General features: G+C 43.0%; 2 protein-coding genes across 4 annotated transcripts in view; one reads left to right on the forward strand and one right to left on the reverse strand.

Annotated features, from left to right (window-relative positions):
• Positions 1-688: 688 nt before the first annotated feature.
• LOC132819202 (ankyrin repeat and SOCS box protein 17-like) lies at positions 689-19,730 on the forward strand. Of its 3 annotated transcripts, none has more exons than XR_009645054.1 (3): positions 689-2,546; positions 3,017-3,162; positions 19,355-19,426. XR_009645054.1 is itself a non-coding variant. In XM_060830654.1 (3 exons), exons 1-3 carry the CDS (start codon positions 12,231-12,233, stop codon positions 19,559-19,561), a joined length of 876 nt encoding a protein of 291 aa, XP_060686637.1. In that variant the 5' UTR covers positions 9,696-12,230; the 3' UTR covers positions 19,562-19,730. The 3 variants fall into 3 exon arrangements, 1 of the variants encoding a protein (XP_060686637.1); XM_060830654.1 differs by lacking the exons at positions 689-2,546; positions 3,017-3,162 and adding exons at positions 9,696-12,619; positions 15,703-15,982 and having other exon boundaries at positions 19,355-19,730; XR_009645053.1 differs by having other exon boundaries at positions 689-3,162.
• Positions 19,731-20,480: 750 nt separating this feature from the next.
• msh4 (mutS homolog 4) overlaps positions 20,481-23,314 on the reverse strand; it is a 126,851-nt gene continuing 124,017 nt past the window's right edge. Inside the window, exon 20 of the mRNA XM_060830028.1 lies at positions 20,481-20,820. Coding sequence (XP_060686011.1) covers positions 20,626-20,820 — 195 coding nt within the window. The 3' untranslated portion in view covers positions 20,481-20,625. The remainder of the gene's footprint in view (positions 20,821-23,314) is intronic.

A 23,314-nucleotide genomic window follows, 5' to 3' on the forward strand; every position in this document is an offset into this window, starting at 1 on the left:
ATAAAGTGGTATTATAAGACTATTCAATCCAGAAGGACAGGCTAAAGTTTGAGCACGTGGTTTCAAATCCCGTCATGGCAGCTGGTAGAATTTGAATTAATAATTCTGGGATACAAAACTAGGTCTCAAAAGTGATGACTCACGATGTTTATTGTGAAAACCCACCTGGTTCACAAATGTCCTTGAATCTGAGAGAGATTGTCTTTTGTTAATCAAACTTTTTAAGGGAGATGGCCAAAGGCAGATATTTGGAGTTAGACCACTGGTGACCTATGGTCATTCACACTGAATGGTGGACAGGTTTGAGGGGCTGAATTGTCTATTCCTGTAGCTAAGGAAATGCTGTCCTTACTCGGTCTAGACATTTGTGACCCCAGACTCACAGCATCGACAATGGCCCAGCCGTGTCACCCAGTTCATGGGGCAATTAATGATGGGCAACTCATACCCGGTGACACTCCCAACCCATGAAAGGAGTAAAACAAAAAACAGAGGAATCCAATAGAACTTTTACAAACTGATTTCTACAGTATAAATTAACAAATAATTCTGATTGCTGTTAATAACTCCCCACTTCTCTTGAATCTCTTTTCTGAACAAGTAGGGTTAAACATTTAGACAGCAAGTGGCCTGATGTCACCCTCTAGCTCCGTTGTGCGCATGTTCCCAGTCAGAGTTGAGAGTTTGATGTGGGACAGCTCTGGGAAGTCCGGGATTTCTGCAAAGAAGAAAAAAAGCATTGGGGGACGGTCTGAGTGCTTAACTAATGCAAAACTGCAGCGGGTGGATCCGAGCAATTTGCTGCTGTATGTGCAAGGGGCAGGAGAGCGGGGATGGGGAAAAGGCTCCTTCAGGCACAGCGGAGGAACAGCAGAAAGAGAGGGAAACCTGCGATCTGCAGCTGGAGTGTGAACGCGTCAAGTCTTTCCGGCATCTTCTGAGGGATGTGACCTTGCTGAGGAAGTCGCTCCAGTTCATCAAAGTTATCGTTGGCTCTATCGCATCTCCGCCCAGTCCCAAAGCAGCAGCAGAGGCCCTGGGCAGGACCAGGAAAGACAGGAGCGGGGCACAGAGCCGACAGGGTGAAAAACGCCCCCGCAAGCATTGCTTCTCAAATCTTCAAGGGGTGAGAGATTGCAAAAGAGCCCCGAGTCTCAGAAGCATCGGAAATGGGCAGATTCTGGAAAAAGCGCCCAATGAAAGACGGGACCGAGTGGGAACTGGTGTAAACTGTACCCTCTCACCCAGCGTGCATGAGACCCCAGTCGACGGTTTAGACGCGAGGGCTATTGTAGGGAGATGTCTCGGGTTAAGACATGGGAAGAGGGGGTGGAGGGGCAGGAGTTTGAGGAACACAAGGGTCGGCTCGCTGAGCAGCACGATCAGAGCGGCCTGCGCCAGGCGGAGAGGTCAGGCCTCTGGGGCGGAAGTCTGGAGGGACAGGATTCAGCAGCGGACAGTTAGCAGCTTCTCTCTGAACAGGAGAGAGCTCCATCGACTTCTGACCCCAGGAGTATTCGGAAAATGAGTTGTGGCTGTTGCAAAGAGAGACAGTACACAAGAGGAACTCTGAGGTTCGAGCATTTCTGGTCAACAGCACCGATCAGTTAGCGGTGAAACCGTGAGAGTTGTTCTAAAGTTAGGGAGGCCGGGCCAGGCATTAAATCCCAACTCAGTCTTTGTGCTTCACTGTTCTTTCCCAGTGAAAGCGGGGATCTGAGCAGCAGTTGTGTTCCAGTCAGTGACCGCCTTTCAGCTAGAGAGAGAGAATTTACATCACCAGCCTGTGGCGATCAGACATCTCACAACATTCACAGAACAGCCGCAGCTATGGTCCTCACTGAGCAGATCTCTCTCAACTCCTTCCCACACAAGCCACGTCTTGCCCACCGTTGCTCGGTTCTGCTCTGCTCGAGAACAGGCGCCGAAGGATCTACGCTGGGTCTCCTGGAGAGGTGGGCAGGTTATGGAGCAGTCCCCGTACCCAGAGAACGAGCTCACTGTAGCGGCGCAAGCTCGCTGCCAAGGTCCCACGGGCGGAGTACTCTCGGTGATGTCCAAGCGAGAGAAGGCTTGTCTTTTCATACAAATGATCCTGAGCTACAACCGTCCGGACGTCCTCAGGCAGCGCCACAGGGACACCCAGAACTCTGATCGTGCTGCTTTCATAGCAGCCCTGGAGCAACAGAATAATCCCGGCCCGGGGACTGACATCCACAGCCCCATTCACGGAAAGAAGATCGCAGGACAGGATGGATCGAGAGGAGGTACTCGGAGTCAGGCCTGACGGTTGGTGTGCTCCAGGGAAGGTCTGCACGATGCTGGAGCCGCGACAGCAGAGCCAGCAATGGCAGTTCTGTCTGCCCAGAATACACCGCGGCCGCGAATCAGCCCTATCCCGTCAACGGTTCGGGCCGCACGGCGTCTTTCAACGTATAGTCACGTGGGCAGAGCTCGTGGCAGCGTCATTTACGGGTACCAACAAGATGGCGGTGAGAGCGTGACGGCTCTGCTGTCGGCCATGTTGAGGTCACTGCTGGCTAAAGGTGGGAAACTCAGAGGGGGACGAGGGGACTTTCTATGAACATTTTTGGCAAGCTCTCATTTACATCAGCTAGTTCAGATTCTGGTTTACCTTTTAAAACAAAAGCTCAGGAGCCTGGTTCGTCGAAACCTGTCTCCATAAGTGCATCTTCAACAACACTGAAGAAGTTTGACACCATCCAAGACAGAGCAACCCATTTGGTTGGCACCACATCCACATCCCTCCACCACCGACCCTCAGTAGCTGCAGTGTATACTATCTACAAAATGCACTGCAGAAGTTCACCAAAAATCTTTAGACAGCATTTTCCAAACCCACAAGCACTTCCATCTAGAAGGACAAAGGCAGCAGATACATAGGAACGCCACACCTGCAAGTTCCCATCCAAGCCACTCACCACCTCGACTTTGAAATATATTGTAGTTCCTTCAGTGTAGCGGTGTCAAAATCTTGGAATTCTCTCCCTTACAGCATTCAGATCAACCCACAGCACATGGACAGCCACAGTTCAAAAAAGGCAGCATCATCACCTCATCAAGGGCAGACAATGAATGCTGGTCCAGCCAACAACACCCACCTCGCATGAACAAAAGATCTTTATTTAGGTGAATCAAAAGGTGATTGTGTTTTAAGATTTTGTACCAGTAAACGTGGACACTACTTTTAACAGGTAGTGGGGCAATCTAAGCATTGACTTAATGTGTGTCACACTTCTGAACAGAAATATCTATAACTAAACTAGTTAAATATCTTTATAACACACAACAATTGATTGATAGTTCTAAGTTTGAAAACTCATTAATTGAGCAAAGTAAAAATGTCAGCATGAACAAAGTATCGTTGCAACATGTGGGAGCTGGTGGACACCAGTATGACCCACCTCAAGTGCCTACAGATCAAAGAACCTAAGCTCCAAGTTTACAAACTGGAATCTGAGCTTCAGATACTATGATGCATTAGGGAGGAAGTCACCTGAGCACATTTTTCCAGAAGGCAGTCACACCACTTAATCTAGGTACTTCAGATTTAGTTTATGTCAGCAACTGGAAGTTTGACTATGGGCAATGTAGACATGGGGATGCAGAAAGTAGCATAAGAGAAGGCTCAGCCATGCAACTATTGATCAAGTTCAGGGTTCTACAGGGATAAGAATAAAGATTGGAGGAAGGATGAACAAATGGACCACTATACCATGCTGCAGGAAACTGTTCAATTCCAGAGAGGTGGAGAAGTACAAAAGAATATACTTGCAGTCCATATTTCCTCTAATTTCTCAAGACACTGCACAGACCTGTAAGGTCAGTGCTCAGCAGCAGCTGGAGAGGCTGGAAGTGAAAGTGCCAGATTGCCAATTGGCAGACATGGACTGTCAGAGCAACTGTGCTTAGATTAGATTACTTACAGTGTGGGAACAGGCCCTTCGGCCCAACTAGTCCATACCGACCCTCCGAAGAGCAACCCACCGAGACCCATTCCCCTACATTTATCCCTTCACCTAACACTACGGGCAATTTAGAATGGCCAATTCACCTAACCTGCATATTTTTGGACTGTGGGAGGAACGCGGAGCACATGGAGGAAACCCACACAGACACTGGGAGAATGTGCAAACTCCACACAGACAGTTGCCTGAGGCGGGAATTGAACCCGGGTCTCTGGCACTGTCACGATGGAATGTTGATTGTGGTAGGAGACAATGGTTAGATGTCTGAACATTGTTCTCTGCAGTTGAGAACACAATTCTGCAGAATATGGCCTGCATAGTGCAAATGATTAAGACTATCTGCTCACTGCTGGAGAAGTTGGAGGAGGAAGGTCCATGATAATGGCCCATTTGGGTGCCAATAACATGTAGGACAAGGAAAGAAGTTCTGCTGAAGGAGTATGAGTAAATAGGGACTACAAAGCAGAACCACAAAGGTATTTGTCTCTGGACCTATTTATTTCCACAAGCAATTAGAATTGGGTAAATAAGATTAGAGAGTTAAATGTGTGGCTCAAAGATTGGTGTGAGAGAACTGGGTTTTGATTCAGGGGCATTGGCAGTAGTAGTGAGGAAAGAAATAGCTGGACCATTGGGACAGCTTTCTCCTGATTCACACAGGAACCAAGTGTCGAGGTGAATCATACTAGAGCTGCAGTGAGGTAGAATCGGGGGCACTTGTGCCAGGGTCTGTAATCCCATAGATAAAACCCGTTTGGACGGGCAAGAGCTTGGGTTCAAATCCTGGTGTGGCCTATTGGGGAAAAAACAAAGAAACAGCTTTCCTGCCTACCTCTTTCACGCCTATCTCTTTATGACACTAAGAATGGTGGAGTAGCAGATAATGAAGGGGACTGTCAAAGAATGCAGCAGAATATTGGAGAGTTGGGCAGAGAAATGGCAGACGGAGTTCAATCTGGGCAAATGCGAGGTGATGCATATTGGAAGATCCAATTCAAGAGTGAACTATATGGTAAATGGAGAAGCCCTGGAGAAAACTGATGTACAGAGAGATCTGGGTGTTTAGGTCCATTGTACTCTGAAGGTGGCAACGCAGGTTAATAGAATGGTCAAGAAGCCGTATGGTATGTTTTCCTTCATCAGACGGGCTATTGAATACAAGAGTTGGCAGGTCTATACAAGAGTTGTATAGACTTTGGTTTGGCCAAATTTGGAATACTGCGTACAGTTTTGGTCACCACGTTACCAAAGGGTGCGGAGAAGGTTCACCATGATGTTGCCTGGTGTGGAGGGTACTAGCTATGAAGAGAGGCTGAGTAGATTAGGATTATTTTCATTAGAAAGACAGCGTTTGAGGGGGGAACCTGATTGAGATCTACAAAATCATGAGTTGTATAGACAAGTGTATAGCAAAAAGTGGATCCAAAGAAAGGGAATTCATGGAATGTTTACAGGATGGCTTTTTGGAACAGCTTGTCATGGAGCCCACAAGGGAGCAGGCTATTCTGGACCTAGTGCTTTGCAATGAACCAGACTCTATAAAAGATCTTAAAGTAAGGGAACTCTTAGGAAGTAGCGATCATAATATGGTAGAGTTCAGTCTGGAGTTTGAAAGAGAGAAGGCAAAATCGGATGTAATGGTGTTACAGTTAAATAAAGGTAATTATGAGGGCATGAGAGAGGAACTGACAAAAATAGACTGGAAGCAGAGGCTAACCGGGAAGACAGTAGAGCAAAAATGGCAGGAGTTTGTGGGTATAATTGAGGACACTGTACAGAGGTTCATCCCCAAGAAAAGAAAGATTATCCAGGGAGGGATTAGATAACCATGGCTGACAAAGGAAGTCAGGAAATGTATTAAAGAAAAAGAGAGATCCTATAAAGTGGCTAAGAATAGTGGGAAATCAGAAGATTGGGAAGGATACAAAAACAAACAGAGGATAACAAAGTGTGTAATAAGAAATGAGAGGATCAAATATGAAGGTAGGCTAGCCAGTAATATTAGAAATGATAGTAAAAGTTTCTTTCAGTACATAAGAAACAAATGACAGGCAAAAGTAGACATTGGGCCACTTCAAACTGATGCAGGAAGCCTAGTGATGGGAGATAAGGAAATAGCAGGAGAACTTAACAAGTACTTTGCATCAGTTTTCACAGTGGAAGACATGAGTAATATCCCAACAATTAAAGGGAGTCACGGGCTGAGTTGAGTATGGTTGCCGTTACGAAAGAGAGAGTGCTAGAAAAGTTAAAAAGTCTTAAAATTGATAAATCTCCTGGCCCCGATGGGATACACCCTAGAGTTCTGAGAGAGGTGGCTGAGGAAATAGTGGAGGCATTGGTTGAGATCTTTCAAGAGTCACTGGAGTCAGGAAAGGTCCCGGATGATTGGAAGATGGCTGTTGTAACCCCCTTGTTCAAGAAAGGATCAAGACAAAAGATGGAAAATTATAGGCCAATTAGCTTAACCTCAGTTGTTGGTAAAATTCTAGAATCCATCATTAAGGATGAGGTTTCTAAATTCTTGGAAGAGCAGAGTCTGATTAGAACAAGTCAACATGGATTTAGTAAGGGGAGGTCATGCCTGACAAACCTGTTGGAATTCTTTGAAAAGGTGACAAGTAGGTTAGACCAGGGAAACCCAGTGGATGTGGTCTATCTAGACTTTCAAAAGGCCTTTGATAAGGTGCCACACGGGAGGCTGCTGAGCAAGGTGAGGGCCCATGGTGTTCCAGGTGAGCTGCTGGGATGGATTGAGGATTGGCTGTCTAACAGAAGGCAGAGAGTTGGGATAAAAGGTTCTTTTTCAGAATGGCAGCTGGTGACGAGCGGTGTCCTGCAGGGTTCAGTGTTGGGGCCACAGCTATTCGCATTATATATTAATGATTTGGATGAGGGGACTGGGGGCATTCTAGCGAAGTTTGCCAATGATACGAAGTTAGGTGGACAGGCAGGTAGTACTGAGGAAGTGGGGAGGCTACAGAAGAATCTAGACAGGTTGGGAGAGTGGTCCAGGAAATGGCTGATGGAATTTAACGTGAGGAAGTGCGAGGTCTTGCACTTTGGCAAAAAGAATAAAAGCATAGACTACTTTCTAAATGGTGAGAAAATTAGTAAAGCCAAAGTACAAAGGGATCTGGGAGTGCTAGTCGAGGATTCTCTAAAGGTAAACATGCAGGTTGAGTCCGTGATTAAGAAAGTGAATGCAATGTTGTCTCTTATCTCAAGAGGGTTGGAATATAAAAGCAGAGATGTGCTACTGAGATTTATAAACCTCTGGTTAGGCCCCATTTGGAGTACTGTGTCCAGTTTTGGTCCCCACACCTCAGGAAGGACATACTGGCACTGGAACGTGTCCAGTGGAGATTCACACGGATGATCCCTGGAATGGCAGGTCTAACATATGAGGAACGGCTGAGGATCCTGGGATTATATTCATTGGAGTTTAGAAGATTAAGGGGAGACTTAATAGAGACATACAAGATAATAAATGGCTTGGAAAGGGTGGACGCTAGGAAATTGTTTCCATTAGGCGACGAGACTAGGACCCGTGGACACAGCCTTAGAATTAGAGGGGGTCAATTCAGAACAGAAATGCGGAGACATTTCTTCAGCCAGAGAGTGGTGGGCCTGTGGAATTCATTGCCGCAGAGTGCAGTGGAGGCCGGGACGCTAAACGTCTTCAAGGCCGAGATTGATAGATTCTTGTTGTCTCGAGGAATTAAGGGCTACGGGGAGAACGCTGGTAAGTGGAGTTGAAATGCCCATCAGCCATGATCGAATGGCGGAGTGGACTCGATGGGCCGAATAGCCTTACTTCCACTCCTATGTCTTATGCTTTTAAAAAGCTTTTTCCCAGAGTGGGGGAGTCAATTACTAGGGGTCACGAGTTCAAAGTGAGAGGGGCAAAGTTTAAGGGAGATATGTTTGGAAAGTTCTTTATGCAGAGGGTGGTGGGTGCCTGGAATGCGTTGCCACTGGGGTGAGAGCAGTAGTATCATTTAAGATGTATCTAGACAGAGAGAAGAGGGATACAGATCCTTAAAAAATGGGTGACAGGTTTAGATAGAGGATTTGGATTTGCATGGGCTTGGGGGGATGAAGGGCCTGTTCCTATTCTGTAATTCTTTGTTATTTGAGGGCCAGGTTCAAGTCCCACAGAATGGAATGCACTGCCTGGGAGGGTGATAGAGGCAAATTGCCTCACATTCTTTAAAAAGTACCCAGATGAGCACTTGACGTCATAACATTCGAGGGTGTGGGTCAAATGCTAGTAAGTGGGATTAGAGTGAAGGTCAGGTGTTTCTCATGTGTCAGTGCAGACTTGATGAATCAAAAGACCCTCTGTGATTCTATTCTGGGAATGTTTTCCCCTTGATGGAAAGATCAGTGATCAGGCAAATGGCCTTAGGGTGAGGGATAGGAGGTTTAGAGGAGACTTTGTTATTATTCGTTCATGGGATGAGGACGAAACTGGCTAGGTTAACGTTTATTACCCATTCCTAATTGTCCAAAGGACATTGCTGTGGGTCTGGAGTCACATGTAGTCCTGACCAGGTATGGATGGCAGTTTCCTTCCCTAAAGGACATCAGTGACCCAGATGGATGTTTTCAACAATCAGCAATGGCTTCATGGTCATCATTAGACACTTAATTCCAGATTGTTATTGAACTAAAATTCTACCAGCTGCCATGGCGGGATCCACATCTGTGCCCACTGAACATTAGTATCTAGATTAGAGTGGTGCTGGAAAAGCACAGCAGGTCAGGCAGCATCTGAGGAGTAGGAAAATCGACGTTTCGGGCAAAAGGAATCAAAGCAACATAAACAAGCTGTTTCTTGGAAGAGAGGAGGTAACACTGCTTGATAACCTGCTGCCTCGTGACAGATGAGCAATAAAGACTACGTGCAAAAGAAATGGTCCTGAAATAAAGTGGTTAATTACAGGACAGGTTGTTGTAAACAGTTAACTCCAAATGTAACAAGGAACAGGGAGCTACTTCTGATAAGAAGGAAAGCTACAGACTTGAGGTCTTTGGAAGTGTAATCAATATTGGAGGTGAAAGAATCTAAAGGATTATCAATAATATCATACCACAAACTCAAAAGAGAGAAAATGGTATAAGAATTCAACTTCAAAACTCTCCCTTAGCAAATCTTCAAAGAGTAACGTTGCACAAGGATCAGACCCTGCACACATCCACAGCCATTGTTGGTGAGATTCATAGCTAAATTTCACCATTAATCAGATAATAGCCAAGTTGGGTTGTGAGGTTTAACTTGAGTACTTGAGAAGTCTTACTTTGGTTGCTACATGCAATAAATTTAAAGTATTGTTTGAGTTATTGAAAATGAGATTTCTTAATAAATAGCCAAATTAAAGGTAGCTTGTAATTTATCAACACCACGAGAAAGGTGAAAATACAAACAATTCACAGCACGTAGAAAGTCCCCTTACTCTACTGGCCTATGCTGGAATATATATTCCAATCAAGCCTTCTGTTACTCTTCATTGAACCCCAATGCTATTTACCTATTTTCTTCCTTCATGTACTTGTTGCCTTTCCCTTAATAATATTCACCTCACATGTGGTAATGAGTTCCATCTTCTCACTATTCTCTGGGTAAAATACTGGCAGGGAGATTTGCAAGAGCTGCTTGAGATGATTTAAACGAGTGAGGTGGGGTGGGGGGGTGGGACCCAGGGAGGTAGTGAGGAAAGAGATCAATCTGAGACTGGTACAGTTGAGAACAGAAGCAAGTCAAACAGTCAGGGCAGGCAGGGACAAGGTAGGACTAATAACTTAAACTGCATTTATTTCAATGCGAGGTCCCTAACAGAGAAGGCAGATGAATTCAAAGCACGGTTAGGAATATGGGATTCGGATATCATAGCAATTACAGAAACATGGTTCAGGGATGGGCAGGACTAGCAGCTTAATGTTTCAGTATACAAATGCTACAGGAAGGCTATAAAGGGAGGCAAGAGTGGAGGGGAGGAGGGATAGCATTACAGCTGTGCTGAGGGAGGATATTCCTGGAAATACATCCAAGGAAGTTATTTGGGTGGAACTGAGAAATAAGAAAGGGATGATCTTATAGTCAGAGGGAAATTGAGATACAAACTTGTAAGGAGATCTCAGCCATCTGTAAGAATAATAGGGTAGTGATGGTTGGGGATTTTAACTTTCTGAACATAGACTGGGACTGCCATAGTGTTAAGGGTTTAGATGGAGAGGAATTTTTTAAGTGTGTACAAAAATATTTTCTGATTCAGTATGTGGATGTACCTACTAGAAAAGGTGCAAAACTTGACCTACTCTTGGGAAATAAAGCAGGGAAGGTGACTGAGGTGTCAGTGGGGGAGCATTTTGGGGCCAGCAACCATAATTCTTTTCGATTTAAAATAGTGATGGAAAAGGACAGACCAGATCTAAAAGTTGAAGTTCTAAATTGGAGAAAGGCCAATTTTGATGGTATTAGGCAAGAACTTTCGAAAGCTGATTGGAGGTAGACGTTCGCAGGTAAAGGGACAGCTGGAAAATGGGAAGCCTTCAGAAATGAGATAACGAGAATCCAGAGAATGTATATTCCTGTTAGGGTGAAAGGAAAGGCTGGTAGGTATAGGGAATGCTGGATGACTAAAGAAATTGAGTGCTTGATTAAGAAAAAGAAGGAAGCATATATAAGGTATAGACAGGATAGATAGAGTGAATCCTTAGAAGAATATAAAGACAATAGGAGTACACTTAAGAAGGAAATCAGGACAAAAAGGGGACATGAAACAGCTTTGGCAAATATAGTTAAGGAGAATCCAAAGGGTTTTTACAAATATATTAAGGACAAAAGGATAACTAGGGAGAGAATAGGGCCCCTCAAAGATCAGCAAGGTGGCCTTTGTGTGGAGCCGCAGAAAATGGAGGAGATACTAAACGAGTATTATGCATCAGTATTTACTGAGGAAAAGGCTATGGAAGATACAGAAAGCAGTTAAATAGATGGTGACATCTTGAAAATTGTCCATATTTCAGAGGAGGAAGTGCTGGCTGTCTTGAAACGCATAAAGGTGGATTAATCCCCAGGACCTGATCAGGTGTACCCTACAACTCTGTGGGAAGCTAGAGAAGTGATTGCTGGGCCTCTTGCTGAGATAATTGTATCATCCGTAGTCACAGGTGAGGTGCCGGACTTATACACTTAATGGTAAGGTCTGAGAGAGTGTAGCTGAACAAAGAGACCTTGGAGTGCAGATTCATAACTCCATGAATGTGGAGTCGCAGGTAGAAAGGATAGTGAAGGCAGCGTTTGGTATGCTTTATTTTATTGGTCAGAGTATTGAGTACAGGAGTTGGGAAGTCATGTTGTGGTTGTACAAGACATTGGTTAGGCCACTGTTGGAATATTGCATGCAATTCTGGTATCCTTCCTATAGGAAAGATGTTGTGAAGCTTGAAAGGGTTCAGAGAAGATTTACAAGGATCTTGCCAGGGTTGGAGGATTTGAGCTATAGGGAGAGGCCGAAGAGGCTGGGGCTGTTCTCCCTAGAGTGTCGGACGATGAGGGGTGACCTTATAGAGGTTTACAAAATTATGAGGGGCATGGATAAGCTAAATAGACAAAGTCTTTTCCCTGGCTTTGGGGTGTCCAGAACTAGAGGGCATAGGTTTAGGGTGAGAGGGGAAAGATATAAAAGATATCTAAGGGGCAGAGGTTGGTACGTGTATGGAATGAGCTGCCAGAGTAGGTTGTGGAGGCTGGTACAATTGCAACATTTAAAAGGCATTTGGATGGGTATATGAATAGGAAGGGTTTGGAGGGATATGGCTCAGGTGCTGGCAGGTAGGACTAGATTGGGTTGGGATATCTGGTCGGCATGGACGGGTTGGACCGAATGGTCTGTTTCCATGCTGTACATCTCTATGACTCTAAGATGTATCCCTTAAATTCACTATTGCATTTATTAGTGGCAGTCTTGAATTTAAGGCTGTCTAGTGTTGGGTCATCTGTGAGTGGAAACAATTTCTTTGCATCTAGCCTATCAAAACCCCTTCATGAAGTTTGAAACCCTTCTAGGGCATTTTATGATGTCACCTTGTCAACTATGTCAAAATTCAGTTTATGTAACAAAAGAAGATGTCACAGTTGATTTGAGGCCTTTATAAGCAAAGGGGACCTGGTAACCTGCAGTGAGAGGGGACTCGGTGCTAAGACTCTGCTGTCTGTGTGTGTCCTGGAGGGGCATGTCTGACGACGCTGAAAGGTGCTGTAAAGAGCTAGAAGTGCAGCAGACTGTTTTTGGGGAGCTGCTGGAGAAAGTGGCTGTGAAGAGGTTACTGGGTCCAATATACCACAACTGGGAGCCACTCGTTTACCATACCCTATCGAACATCCTCCGCCACATCGACGCACCGGGTTTCGATTCCCTCCTCTCCGATTACATCGCTTTCGTCCACCAGCCCCAGGACAAGAGAACCCTCAGTTTCTACTTGGAGTTTACAGAGGTCTGCATCAACACCATCCTGTATTGGCTATTTACCCGTAAGGTCAGCTCCCTGTTGGTGCAAAAACTACTGGAGAAAACTGTCAACTATCTGGGAGCTCGGGGCAACCAGCTGGGATTGATCTGGAGGTAATGTACTGGTGCCTGCTGACAATCCTTGTGTAATTCCATCCAAGCATCCATTTCTGATTGTGCTTTTGAATGTTGATCATTCATTGTCCTCTTTTAAAAGAAGAAAAATTTGCATTTATACCGTACCTTCCATGATATCTGGACCGAGTGAGATTATTGATAGACTCTTAACCTATAGACTAATGTTTTAGGTACCTAGGCTCAAATTCTGCCATAACAGATGATGGAATTTGAATTGAATATTACAATTCTTATACAATTTTCACTCTTTTGAGTTTGTGGTGTGATATTATTGATAATCTTTTAGATTCTTTCATCTCCAACACTGATTACACTTCCATAGACCTCAAGTCTGTAGCTTTCCTTCTTATCAGAAGTAGCTCCCTGTTCCTTGTTACATTTGGAGTTAACTGTTTAAAACAACCTGGCCTGTAATTAACCACTTTACTTCAGAACCATTTCTTTTGCACATGGTCTAAATTACTCATCTGTCACAAGGCAAGCAGTGTTACCTCCTCTCTTCCAAGAAACAGCTTGTTTATGTTGCTTTGATTCCTTCTTCCCGGGGGTGGTTAAATAGCATGGTACTTTTAATTCCTTTATACCAGTTCCTCCTTGTCCCCTTCATCTCAGGAATCAATTTATTCCAGAAAGAGTTATTGCTGATACTTTCAATCTCTAAAGTTATCAAAGTTCTTACATTTATACTATCAAAATTGTATATGGGCAGTTTCTTGGATTTGGTTTCTAATATCTGGAATTAAGAGTAAACCACATTGCTGTAGGTCTGGAGTGACATATCATGCAAGTAATGCAAGTCACATGTCATGCATGTCATGCAAGTAATTTTCTTCCCTAAAAGATATTGGTGACAATTGACAATCATCTCATGTCGAAATATAGTATTGCTGGGTGGGAAAATAAAGCAGAAATTATTCAGTAACCCCCACACCCCAAATTAATTTTAAAAAGTGCTTTATTGAAGTATAGTCACTGTTGTTATGTACAAAGTGCAGCAGTTAATTTGCACACAGCATGATGCCAACTTCAACAATGTGATAACGATCAGATTACCTGATTTTAGTAAGGGATAAGTATTGGTCAAGCCATTGGGGAGAGCTCTTCTGCTCTTTCATGTCCACATGACAAGACATACAGGGCATTTATCTAATGTGTTATCCTGAAGATCTGAGCAACGAACCCCAACATCTCCCCCACCCCCCAACACCCAATACCACCCCTGCAGTGTGAAGTACTTTCTAAATAACTGGATTTGAGTCTCAGTAAAGATTTGTATGGTCAAGATGCTGTTATGGGACTTCAAATCAACTTTCTGACTAAGCTACAGATGCTACATTCATGCAACTATCTTCATCTGGGCTTGCTTGAGGTTGAGTGTATTAATTATATTTTATGGTGGAATATGTCATGTTAATTATTACATTCCTGTGGGATACTTTGTGTTCCTGTGTTAATGATGTTACATAAATATATATTGCTATTACTTTGTTGATCACTTGAGTCTTGTACAAAAGCTGTAGGTTTGTGATTTTATTTGTGATTCTAAGAGTTTGGAGCATTGCAACAAGAAAAAAACCTTTTGGGATTATTTCAAACAGAATTAAACCTCACAATGGGAGATTCAAATAGCTATTTATTCTGTAGCTGAAAACATGGCAGATGTTTTCAGTTTCAGCCAGCCTGTCTCCAACTGGAATACTTCTGCCTAACTGAGGGCTGTGTGACATGTTTGTACAGGCCTAGACACAGCATCCCTGCTGACAACTGACACACTGAGAGTTCAGAAAGGAAGTCTTACACTCTCCCCAAGGAATTTTCCTCTCTTTGCCCAGTGCAGTTTAAACTATGAGTGCAATCACAGAATGATAAAGAGTGGGCTATTCAGCCCATTGAGCTATGTTAGCTCTTTGAAAAAGTTATTATTAATTCTTCCCCTGCTCTTTCTCTATCATCCCCCAAAATTTTCTTTTGGAAGTTTTAATCTAATTCTTTTTGAACATTATTATTGAATCTGCTGTATCGACCTTTCAAATGTTACATTCCAGACCCTGTTGGACCACTGTATCATGAAAGGTTTCCTTGTGTTGCCTCCAGTTCTTTGCCAATGACCTTGTCTGTGTCCTCTGGTTACCATTTCTTGTTCCTACTGAAACTATTTCTCTTTATTTACTCTATCAAAACCCCTTAAATACATGCATACTATTCCCTTAACCATTCCTAGTAATAGTCAGTTCCATATTCTCATTTTCTGAATATTCCCTATTGGATGTTTTTTGTTAATTTTTTTTGGTTATGACCCCGATTCACCTCTACTTGACAAGTATCAAACACTTCCTATGAAATGTCACAAGAACTGGCTGGCTTTAGCTAATCAGAATGACAATGCAGTGGAGTTCTGCCTCATAGATACTTGTTGCCTCATCTATATTAAGCTCCTAATGAAAAAAAAACCATGAATAGAACTTTCATGAGAAACCTATGCTAACAATGTTTCCCTTTTTTAACTTGGTTTTCATGATTACAATAAATGGTGCTAATGCTTTCGTTGACATTGTGGTATTCATTCAAACTTCGACCATAACTTCTTCCCTCACTGACTTTTTGTTCCTTATCTTTTTGCATAATTTTTACAGTCAAACTATTCTCCAGGTAATTCCCATTTTTGCTTTGTTTCAAAATGACAGTAAATGAACACAACATTAAAATGCAAAAATCATCACAACATTCAAAGATCTAAAAGTAAGATTTTTTATTTGTTCATGGGATGAGGGCATTGCTGACTGGGCCACATTTATTCCCCATTCTAATTGTGTTTGACAGAATGTTGCCTTATTGAACCGCTGTTGACAATTTGGTGTAGGTAGACCCACAATGCCATTAGAGAGGGAATTCCAAAATTGTTAGCCAGCGACACTTTTAATCAATGCATCAATGTCCTACTGGCATTTGAATAACATGCACAATTCTTTAAAATTGTGAGCAAATATTAAACTATAGTAGAAGCTACTTTTAATGTGTCATTATTAAGTGGGTTTCTGAATTTCCTGTTTGCATTTCAGAACCTTCACACCAGTGTACAATCCAAACCCACTGAGCGGTGTGACCCCTTTACACTTTGTAGCTCAAAACAGGCAGTCAGACATTCTGAAGATTTTATTCCAGTATGGGATACTAGAGAGGGAGGAAAGTCCCATGTCCACAATCCTCATCATCCTCTTCTACCCAACGTCAGTAGGAAGGGTGCATGACCTTGAGTCAACAAAACTCATCGAGGAGGCAAAACTGTGTCTCAGTTTATGCGTTAGAGTGATGTATCACATTAATGTCGCACAAATCAAGGTACGTTCTTCTGGCGGCAAGATTCATTTTTGAGTTAATGTGTTTGTTTTCTCACAAGCCTTCCTCCATCTCTTCCTGTCTCTGAAACGTTCTCCAATTCTACAATCACCAGGTTCTCTGTGCTTCTCCATTCTTGTACATCACTGATTTCCATCATTCCTCAATTCACAGCCATGCTTTCTGATGCCTGGACCATAAGCTTTGAAGTTCCCTCCCTAAAACCCTCTCTCTTCTGCTTTAAGATTCTCATTATAGACTATCTCTTTGGCCATCTGACATTTTAATTTCAATTTACATTGCTCAGTGTCAAATTCTGCAAAACACTCTGATTAAACATATTGGGGCATGATATGATATACAGATTCTATAAAAATACAAGCTGTTGTTTTAAGGTTGATGGTTGTAGAGGTATGTATGAGACCTTAAGAAAAAGGACAGGGATAGGTCATTTGGCCCCTCATACCTGCTTAGCCATTCTGATCTGACACTCCTGACGTCTTCTTTCCTTCCTTTTTCCCAGAACCTTTGATTCCCTGATAGATTATTGATCAGTCCTTAATGCACACAAGGACTATGCCCCCACATCTCACTGTAGCAAGGAGTTTCAAAGATTCATAACATCTGAGAAGAAATCCCTCCTCATTTCAGTTTTAAATTGCACCCCTTAATTCTGAGACTATGCTCTTGGTTCCTAGACTCTCCCATGAACGGAAACATCCTCTGAGTATTTTCCCTGTTCAAGCCCCTTAAGAATTTGGTATGTTTCGATGAGGTCACCTCTCATTCTAAACTCCAGTGAGTAGACATCCAACCTGTTTAGCCTTTGCTCATAATACAATCCCTCCACACTGGGGATAATTCTAGTGAATCTTCTGTGAACTGCCCCCACATAAATTACATTTTCCTTAAATAAGGGAACCGAACTGCTCACAGTATTCCAGATGTGATCTCATAGCACCGCGTAAAGTTTCAGCAAGACTTCCTTATTCTTATACTCCAACTGCCTTGAAATATGAGTTGAAAAATGTGTTGTTGGAAAAGCGCAGCAGGTCAGGCAGCATCCAAGGAGCAGGAGGGCTTATGCCTGAAACGTCAATTCTCCTGCTCCTTGGATGTTGCCTGACCTGCTGTGCTTTTCAAGCAACACATTTTTCAGTTGTGATCTCCAGCATCTGCAGTCCTCACTTTCTCCTGTCTTGAAAAAGGGCCAACATTTCACTCTTCCTGATTACCTGCTGCAACTGTGTTTTTATGTTTCATGCACATGTACCCTCAAGTCCCTTTTTGTTGCAGCTTTCTTTAGTTTTTCTCTGTTGAAATAATATCCTGCTTTTTTGTTCTCCTTTCCAAAATTAACAAACTCTTGTAAAATGCTTAGATCCCATGTGGAGAATGAATTCCACTGCCTGGGGAATGCTGGAGATTTTCTTGAGAGGCAGCTGGTTTAGTTGTGTAGAATTAAAGGTGAACAGGTCTCGGTAGGACATCCCACCTCACTCTATTTTTCTCTGTTGAGGGAACCCTGGCACTGGCCCATCTTGTAACCAAAGTTCCCAATGTAGCGTTGACTGGCCCATATCCTTCTGGCATGAAGGGAGAGAAAGAGAGCGGAACATCAGGGCACCATTCTCCAAGCTTCAGAAACTGATAATTGACTTTGTGTCCCACTGATTTAGAAACCATGAAATCATACCTCCAAGGAAGAGTGTTCATGCTATTATGTCTGTTCTGGTCCTCATTCCAGTATTCTCCTCCATCAACCTTGCTAATTAACCCTCTTCAAGCACATGGCCAAAGTTTTTGAAAACTAATTTCATTTCATTATCACTTCAGGTATTGTAAGTAGTTGTTAACAATCCTGTGTTAAGAAAATTTTTGTACCTCCCCTAGTTCTTTTGACCATTTGTTAAAATACCTATGACTTCTGCTTAATGATCCATATGCCAGAGTAACATGCCGATATCATCATTTGGGAAGGAAGAGGGAAACAGGGGAGGCACGGTGACTCACTGGTTAGCATTGCTGCCTCTCAGCGCCAGGGATTCATGTTCGTTTCTACCCTTAGGTGATTGTGTGGAGTTTGCACATTCTCCTTGTGTTTTGTGGGTTTCCTCCAGGTGCTCCGGGTTCCTCCCACATAGTCCAAGGGTGTGCAGGTTAGGTGAATTGGCCATGCTAAATTGCCCAGAGTTGTGTAGGTTAGATGGATTAGCCATGGGAAATGCAGGGTTAGGGTGGGATATGCTTAGGGTCAGGGTGGACTCAATGAACTGAATAGCCTGCTTCCACCCTGTAGGGATTCTATATCAGAGGGAGACAAAGAGACATTTTATTTAATAAAGGAAAAGTACTGCAGATGCTGAAAATTGATAACACTGGAGAATCTAAGCATGTCTGGCAGCATCTCTGGAGAGAGAAACAGTTAAGGTGTCAAGTCTGATCTGCCTCTTCCTCAGAACACTTATCTTTGGACTGTTATGAAAAACATACTAATCTCAAAACATTAACACTGTTTCTCTATTCAAAATGCTGCCAGACCTCCCAATAGCCTTTATTTGTTCATGGGACATGCACACCGCTGGCAAGGAAAGAATTTATCGTCCATTCCTAATTGCTTTTGAGAAGATGGTGCTAAGCCACTTTCTTAAATTGTTGTAATTCTTCTGGTACAGTTACACAAAACAACAGTGCTGTAAGGCAGGGAAAAATGTGGAAAGGAGCAAGCATAGAATACAGAGAATAATGTGCATATTAGGTGAGGACTGGCTTGGGGCCTTGCTGGCTTGTGGCTTTTCATTAGTGAACTGATTCACAATGGAAAGGTTTGAAGCTTTAAAGTTTTCTCCAGTATACCAGAGCACAACCAGTATCTGCAGAATACTTCCCATAATATAGATTTTTTTTAAAAATCCTGCACTTATGAATCACCTTTAATATAGTAAAAGGTCCCAATACACTAAACAGGCTACACAAGAAGATATTAGGCTGATTACCAAAAGCTTAGCCAAAGAGGTTTTACAGGACACCTTAAAGGAGGAGAGAGAGCCAAAGATATTTAGAGGGTGAATTTCGGAATCTAAGGCCCGAGTAGCTGAAACTATGGCCACCAATGTTTAAAATTAGAAATCCTCAAGATGCCAGAGCTGGAAAAGTACAGATCTTGGAAAGCTGGAAGAGATACTAGAGATAAACAAGGGCTAAGACCACGAAGGGATGTGAAAACAAGCTGTGATCCTTTATAATAAAACCATTATTAGACACCTTCAGAAAGAAGGTAGAGACATAACTTTATGGCAGGAAAAGGTGTACAGAAGGATCACGATATTAAAGGCAGATAGTAAGTATAATGCATTCTCCTTCTTCTGTTTTCAGGCGTATATTAGTTTTAGACGGCAACTTCTCATTTCTAACTGGTTGGATTACATCCCTGTGACAAGATATCAAGAGCCTTGTGAGCTCCTTCACCTTTGCAGAATGTCTATTCGAAGCTCCCTGCTAGCCAATAGTGGGCTGCCTAAAGGAATTTCTTTGTTGCCGCTACCCAAATTGCTTCAGAATTACTTGAATTTGGAAAGATAAAGATGAAGAGATCTCCCTCCTCCCTACCTACCCTCTCCTTTGGTTGCCAGCCTGTTTTAACAAATTGGGGACCGGGACAACAGAGAGAAGAAAAGAAATCCCGACCCTTCAGGAGAGAAAAAAGAACCAATTCATTATTACATCATTTACACTGCGTTCTAGTGCTGCACAGCATGCAATAAACTCAAAATTTCCAACAATTTTTGCAGTTGTTTTATTTTTCTTCCTTACCAACTCTGTGGAAAGGTTTTCACACTTTGTACAGAAACTGAAATGACAGAATTCAAAAAAAGTGATTAATTTACAAACTTTAAATTTTTATGAAGTTAAACCTGTGATAAAACTTTACACTAGAACTCTCTGGAGTGGAGTATGCTGTAGTATATACTCAATCAATTTGGACATTCCCCTTCACCCTTCAGCTCAATATAATTTGCACTACAATTGCTGCAAGTGCAAGCTGGTGAAAGCATAGTGAGGGGGTAGTGGGACCCATCTGTCTCCTGTGTCAATGAAAATGGAAGGTTGACAAATCGAACAAGGAAATACTAAAATAAATAATGTATTGAGACTAAAATCTGAGGCAGAAAGAGAAATAAAGACAGAAGAATTAACAATAGACTAAAAGAGAGAAAGCAGAAAGGACAAATTTTTTAAAAAATTGCCAACAACAGTTTACAATCTGCAGAAATGAAATGCCACAATTTAAACTCTTTCACCTCTGAGCCTGAGAAATAGGGTAGCAGGTAAATCTCATCAAAAAAAGGGTCTTAATCAGCTGCCCCGACTCTCTTCAGTGAGATAAATAGGTAATTGATGCACAAGTGTTACAACTTTATGGAACTTATGGATGAACTGTTGTTTATATAAGGCTGACAACAGAGCATTGGAAATCAGCCAGTAATTTGTGGTGATTCCAAGCTCACTTCCGTGTCAAAAATCCACTGGTGCATCACACCTTTATTTTGGCAGCAAATCTGATCCAACACTTTTTTCAAATAACCACAATACTTTGGAACGTTCATTATTAAATGGTTTCATTCTTGTTTAGCACTAAAATGTTCTCAGAGGGATGTATCTGCATGCGGAGATTGTTGGGCTGTGAGGCAGTCTGCTTCATACCTTTTCCGGAGGCCCATTAGGTACATCCTCAACCGATCTGGATCCAAGCGTGAGTTTCTTGCTGTCTGCACCAGCCTGGTGGCCAGTTGATGCATTGCTCTCTGCTGCAGCGACTCAGCAGTGTTTCTTTGTTTACGCTGCAATTCAGCCAAAAACAGCAAAATCAAAAATTACACTACTGCTCCTCGGATGCTGTCTGAACTGTTGTGCTCTTCCAGCATCACTAATCCAGAATCTGGTTTCTAGCATCTGCAGTCATTGTTTTTACCTACTACCACAGATAGTCATATTTATAAGATCAATCATGGTTCAATGGACAGCAATCTCATCTGTGAGTGAGATAGTCGTGGAATTGACTGCCACTCCAGACAAGCGATAATCTGAAATGACATTTGCAAAGTTGTACTGAGGTGATGCAGTATTGCACTAATGGAACGGAATGTGTTTCAGATTAGATGTTAAATAAAGTTATACTTGCCATGTCAGGTGGAAATGCAAGTATCCAGGACACTATATGAACAGAGGGATAGGGATATAAGGCAGGATTTCACGGAGCTAGGGTGGAAGCTGAGAGCTAGAACAAGCAGAGTTGTTATCTCTGGTTTGTTACCTACGCCACGTGATAGTGAGGCAAGGAACAGGGAGAGATATCAGCTGAACACGTGGCTGCAAGGATGGTGCAGGAGGAAGGGTTTCAGGTTCTTGGATAATTGGGGCTCATTCAGGGGAAGGTGGGACTTGTACAAACAGGATGGTCTTCACATGAACCAGAAGGGTACTAATATCCTGGGTGGGAAACTTGCTGGTGCTATTTGGGTTTAAACTAGCTCAGCAGGGGGATGGGAACCGAAGGTGTAGTTGCAGTGCACAGGACGATGAAAGTAGGAAGGACAGAGAAGGATTTCAGGGTCACAGGAATGTGCTGGCAGACAGCAAACTGGTTTGAGGTATGTCTACTTCAACACCAGAAGTATCTGGAATAAAGTAGGTGAGCTTGCAGCATGGATAGGTACCTGGGACTTTGATGTTGTGGCCACTTCGGAGACATGGATAGAGCAGGGTGAGGAATGAATGTTGCAGGTTCCAGGGTTTAGATCTTTCATTCAGAACAGGCAAGGTAGTAAAAGAGGGGGCGGTGTGGCCTTGTTCGTCAAGGATAGTATATCGGTGGCTTAGAGAATTTTTGATGAGGACTCGTCAACTGAGGCGGCTTAGAGAATTTTTGATGAGGACTCGTCAACTGAGGTCGTGTGGGCTGAGGTTAGAAACAGGGCAGGAGAGGTCACACTGCTTTGAGTTTTTTTATAGGCCTCCACAGAGTTCAAGAGAGGTGGAAGAGAGGATTAGCAAAAGTATTCTGGGTAGGAGTGAAAGGAACAGGATGGTCATTGTGGGGGACTTTAACTTCCCCAACATTGACTGGAAATGCTATAACTCTAGTACGTCGGATGGATCAGTTTTTGTCCAATGTGTACAGGAGAGTTTCCTGACACAGTATGTCAAAGGGCCGACAAGAGGGGAGGCCACACTGGATCTGGTGCTTGGTAATGAACCAGGCCAGGTGTTTGATTTAGGTGAGCACTTTGGAGAGAGTGACCATAAATCAGTTATGTTTAGTTTAGCGATGGAAAGGGATAGGTACATGCCACAGGTCAGGAGTTATCAATGGGGCAAGGGCAATTATAATACAATTAGACAGGAATTAGGATGCATAGAACGGGGTAGCAAAATGCAGGGGATGCACAGGCAGGGAGGAAGTGATAAGGTAAGGGAACCGTGGTTTACAACAGAAATTGCATCTCTTGTTACGAAGAAGGAGGCGGCTTATGTGTTGATGAGGCAAGATGGTTCAGATGAGGCGATGGAGAGTTACAGATCAGCCAGGAAGGATTTAAAGAGAGAGTTAAGAAGAGCAAAGAGAGAACATGAGCAGTCTTTAGCAAATAGAATAAAGGAGAACCCTAAAGCTTTCTATGGGTATGTGAGGAATAAAAGGATGATTAGGGTAGGAATGGGGGCCAATCAAAGACAGAAGTGGGAAGTTGAGTGTGGACCCTATGGAGATCGGAGAAGTGCTAAACGAATGTATCTCAACAGTTTTCACTCAGGAAAAAGAGAATATTGTAGAGAAGAAGCATGAGGTACGAGATATTAGACTAGAAAGGTTTGAGGTTAGTTACGAACAGGTGTTATCAATTCTAGAAGGAGTGAAAGTAGACAAGTCCCCTGGGCCAGTTGGGATTTATCCGAGGATTCTCTGGGAAGCTAAAGAGGAGATAGCAGAGCCTTTGGCATTGATATGTGAGTCTTCATTGTCTACAGGTTTGGTACCAGAGGACTGGAGGATTGCAAATGTTGTGCCCTTGTTCAAGAAGGGCAGTAGAGATGATCCAGGTAATTATAGACCAATGAGTCTTCCTTCTGTTGTAGGAAAGGTTTTGGAAAGGATTATAAGAGATAAGATTTATAATCATCTAGTAAGCAACAATTTGATTTCAGATAGTCAACATGGTTTCGTCAAGGGCAGGTCGTGTCTCTCAAACTTCATTGAGTTTTTTGAGAAGGTGACCAAGCATGTAGATGAGGGTAGGGAAGTTGATGTGGCATACATGGACTTCAGAGCTGAAAATG

Source organism: Hemiscyllium ocellatum, chromosome 9, assembly GCF_020745735.1.
Source record: "Hemiscyllium ocellatum isolate sHemOce1 chromosome 9, sHemOce1.pat.X.cur, whole genome shotgun sequence".
In the NCBI taxonomy this organism is placed as follows: Eukaryota; Metazoa; Chordata; class Chondrichthyes; order Orectolobiformes; family Hemiscylliidae; genus Hemiscyllium; species Hemiscyllium ocellatum.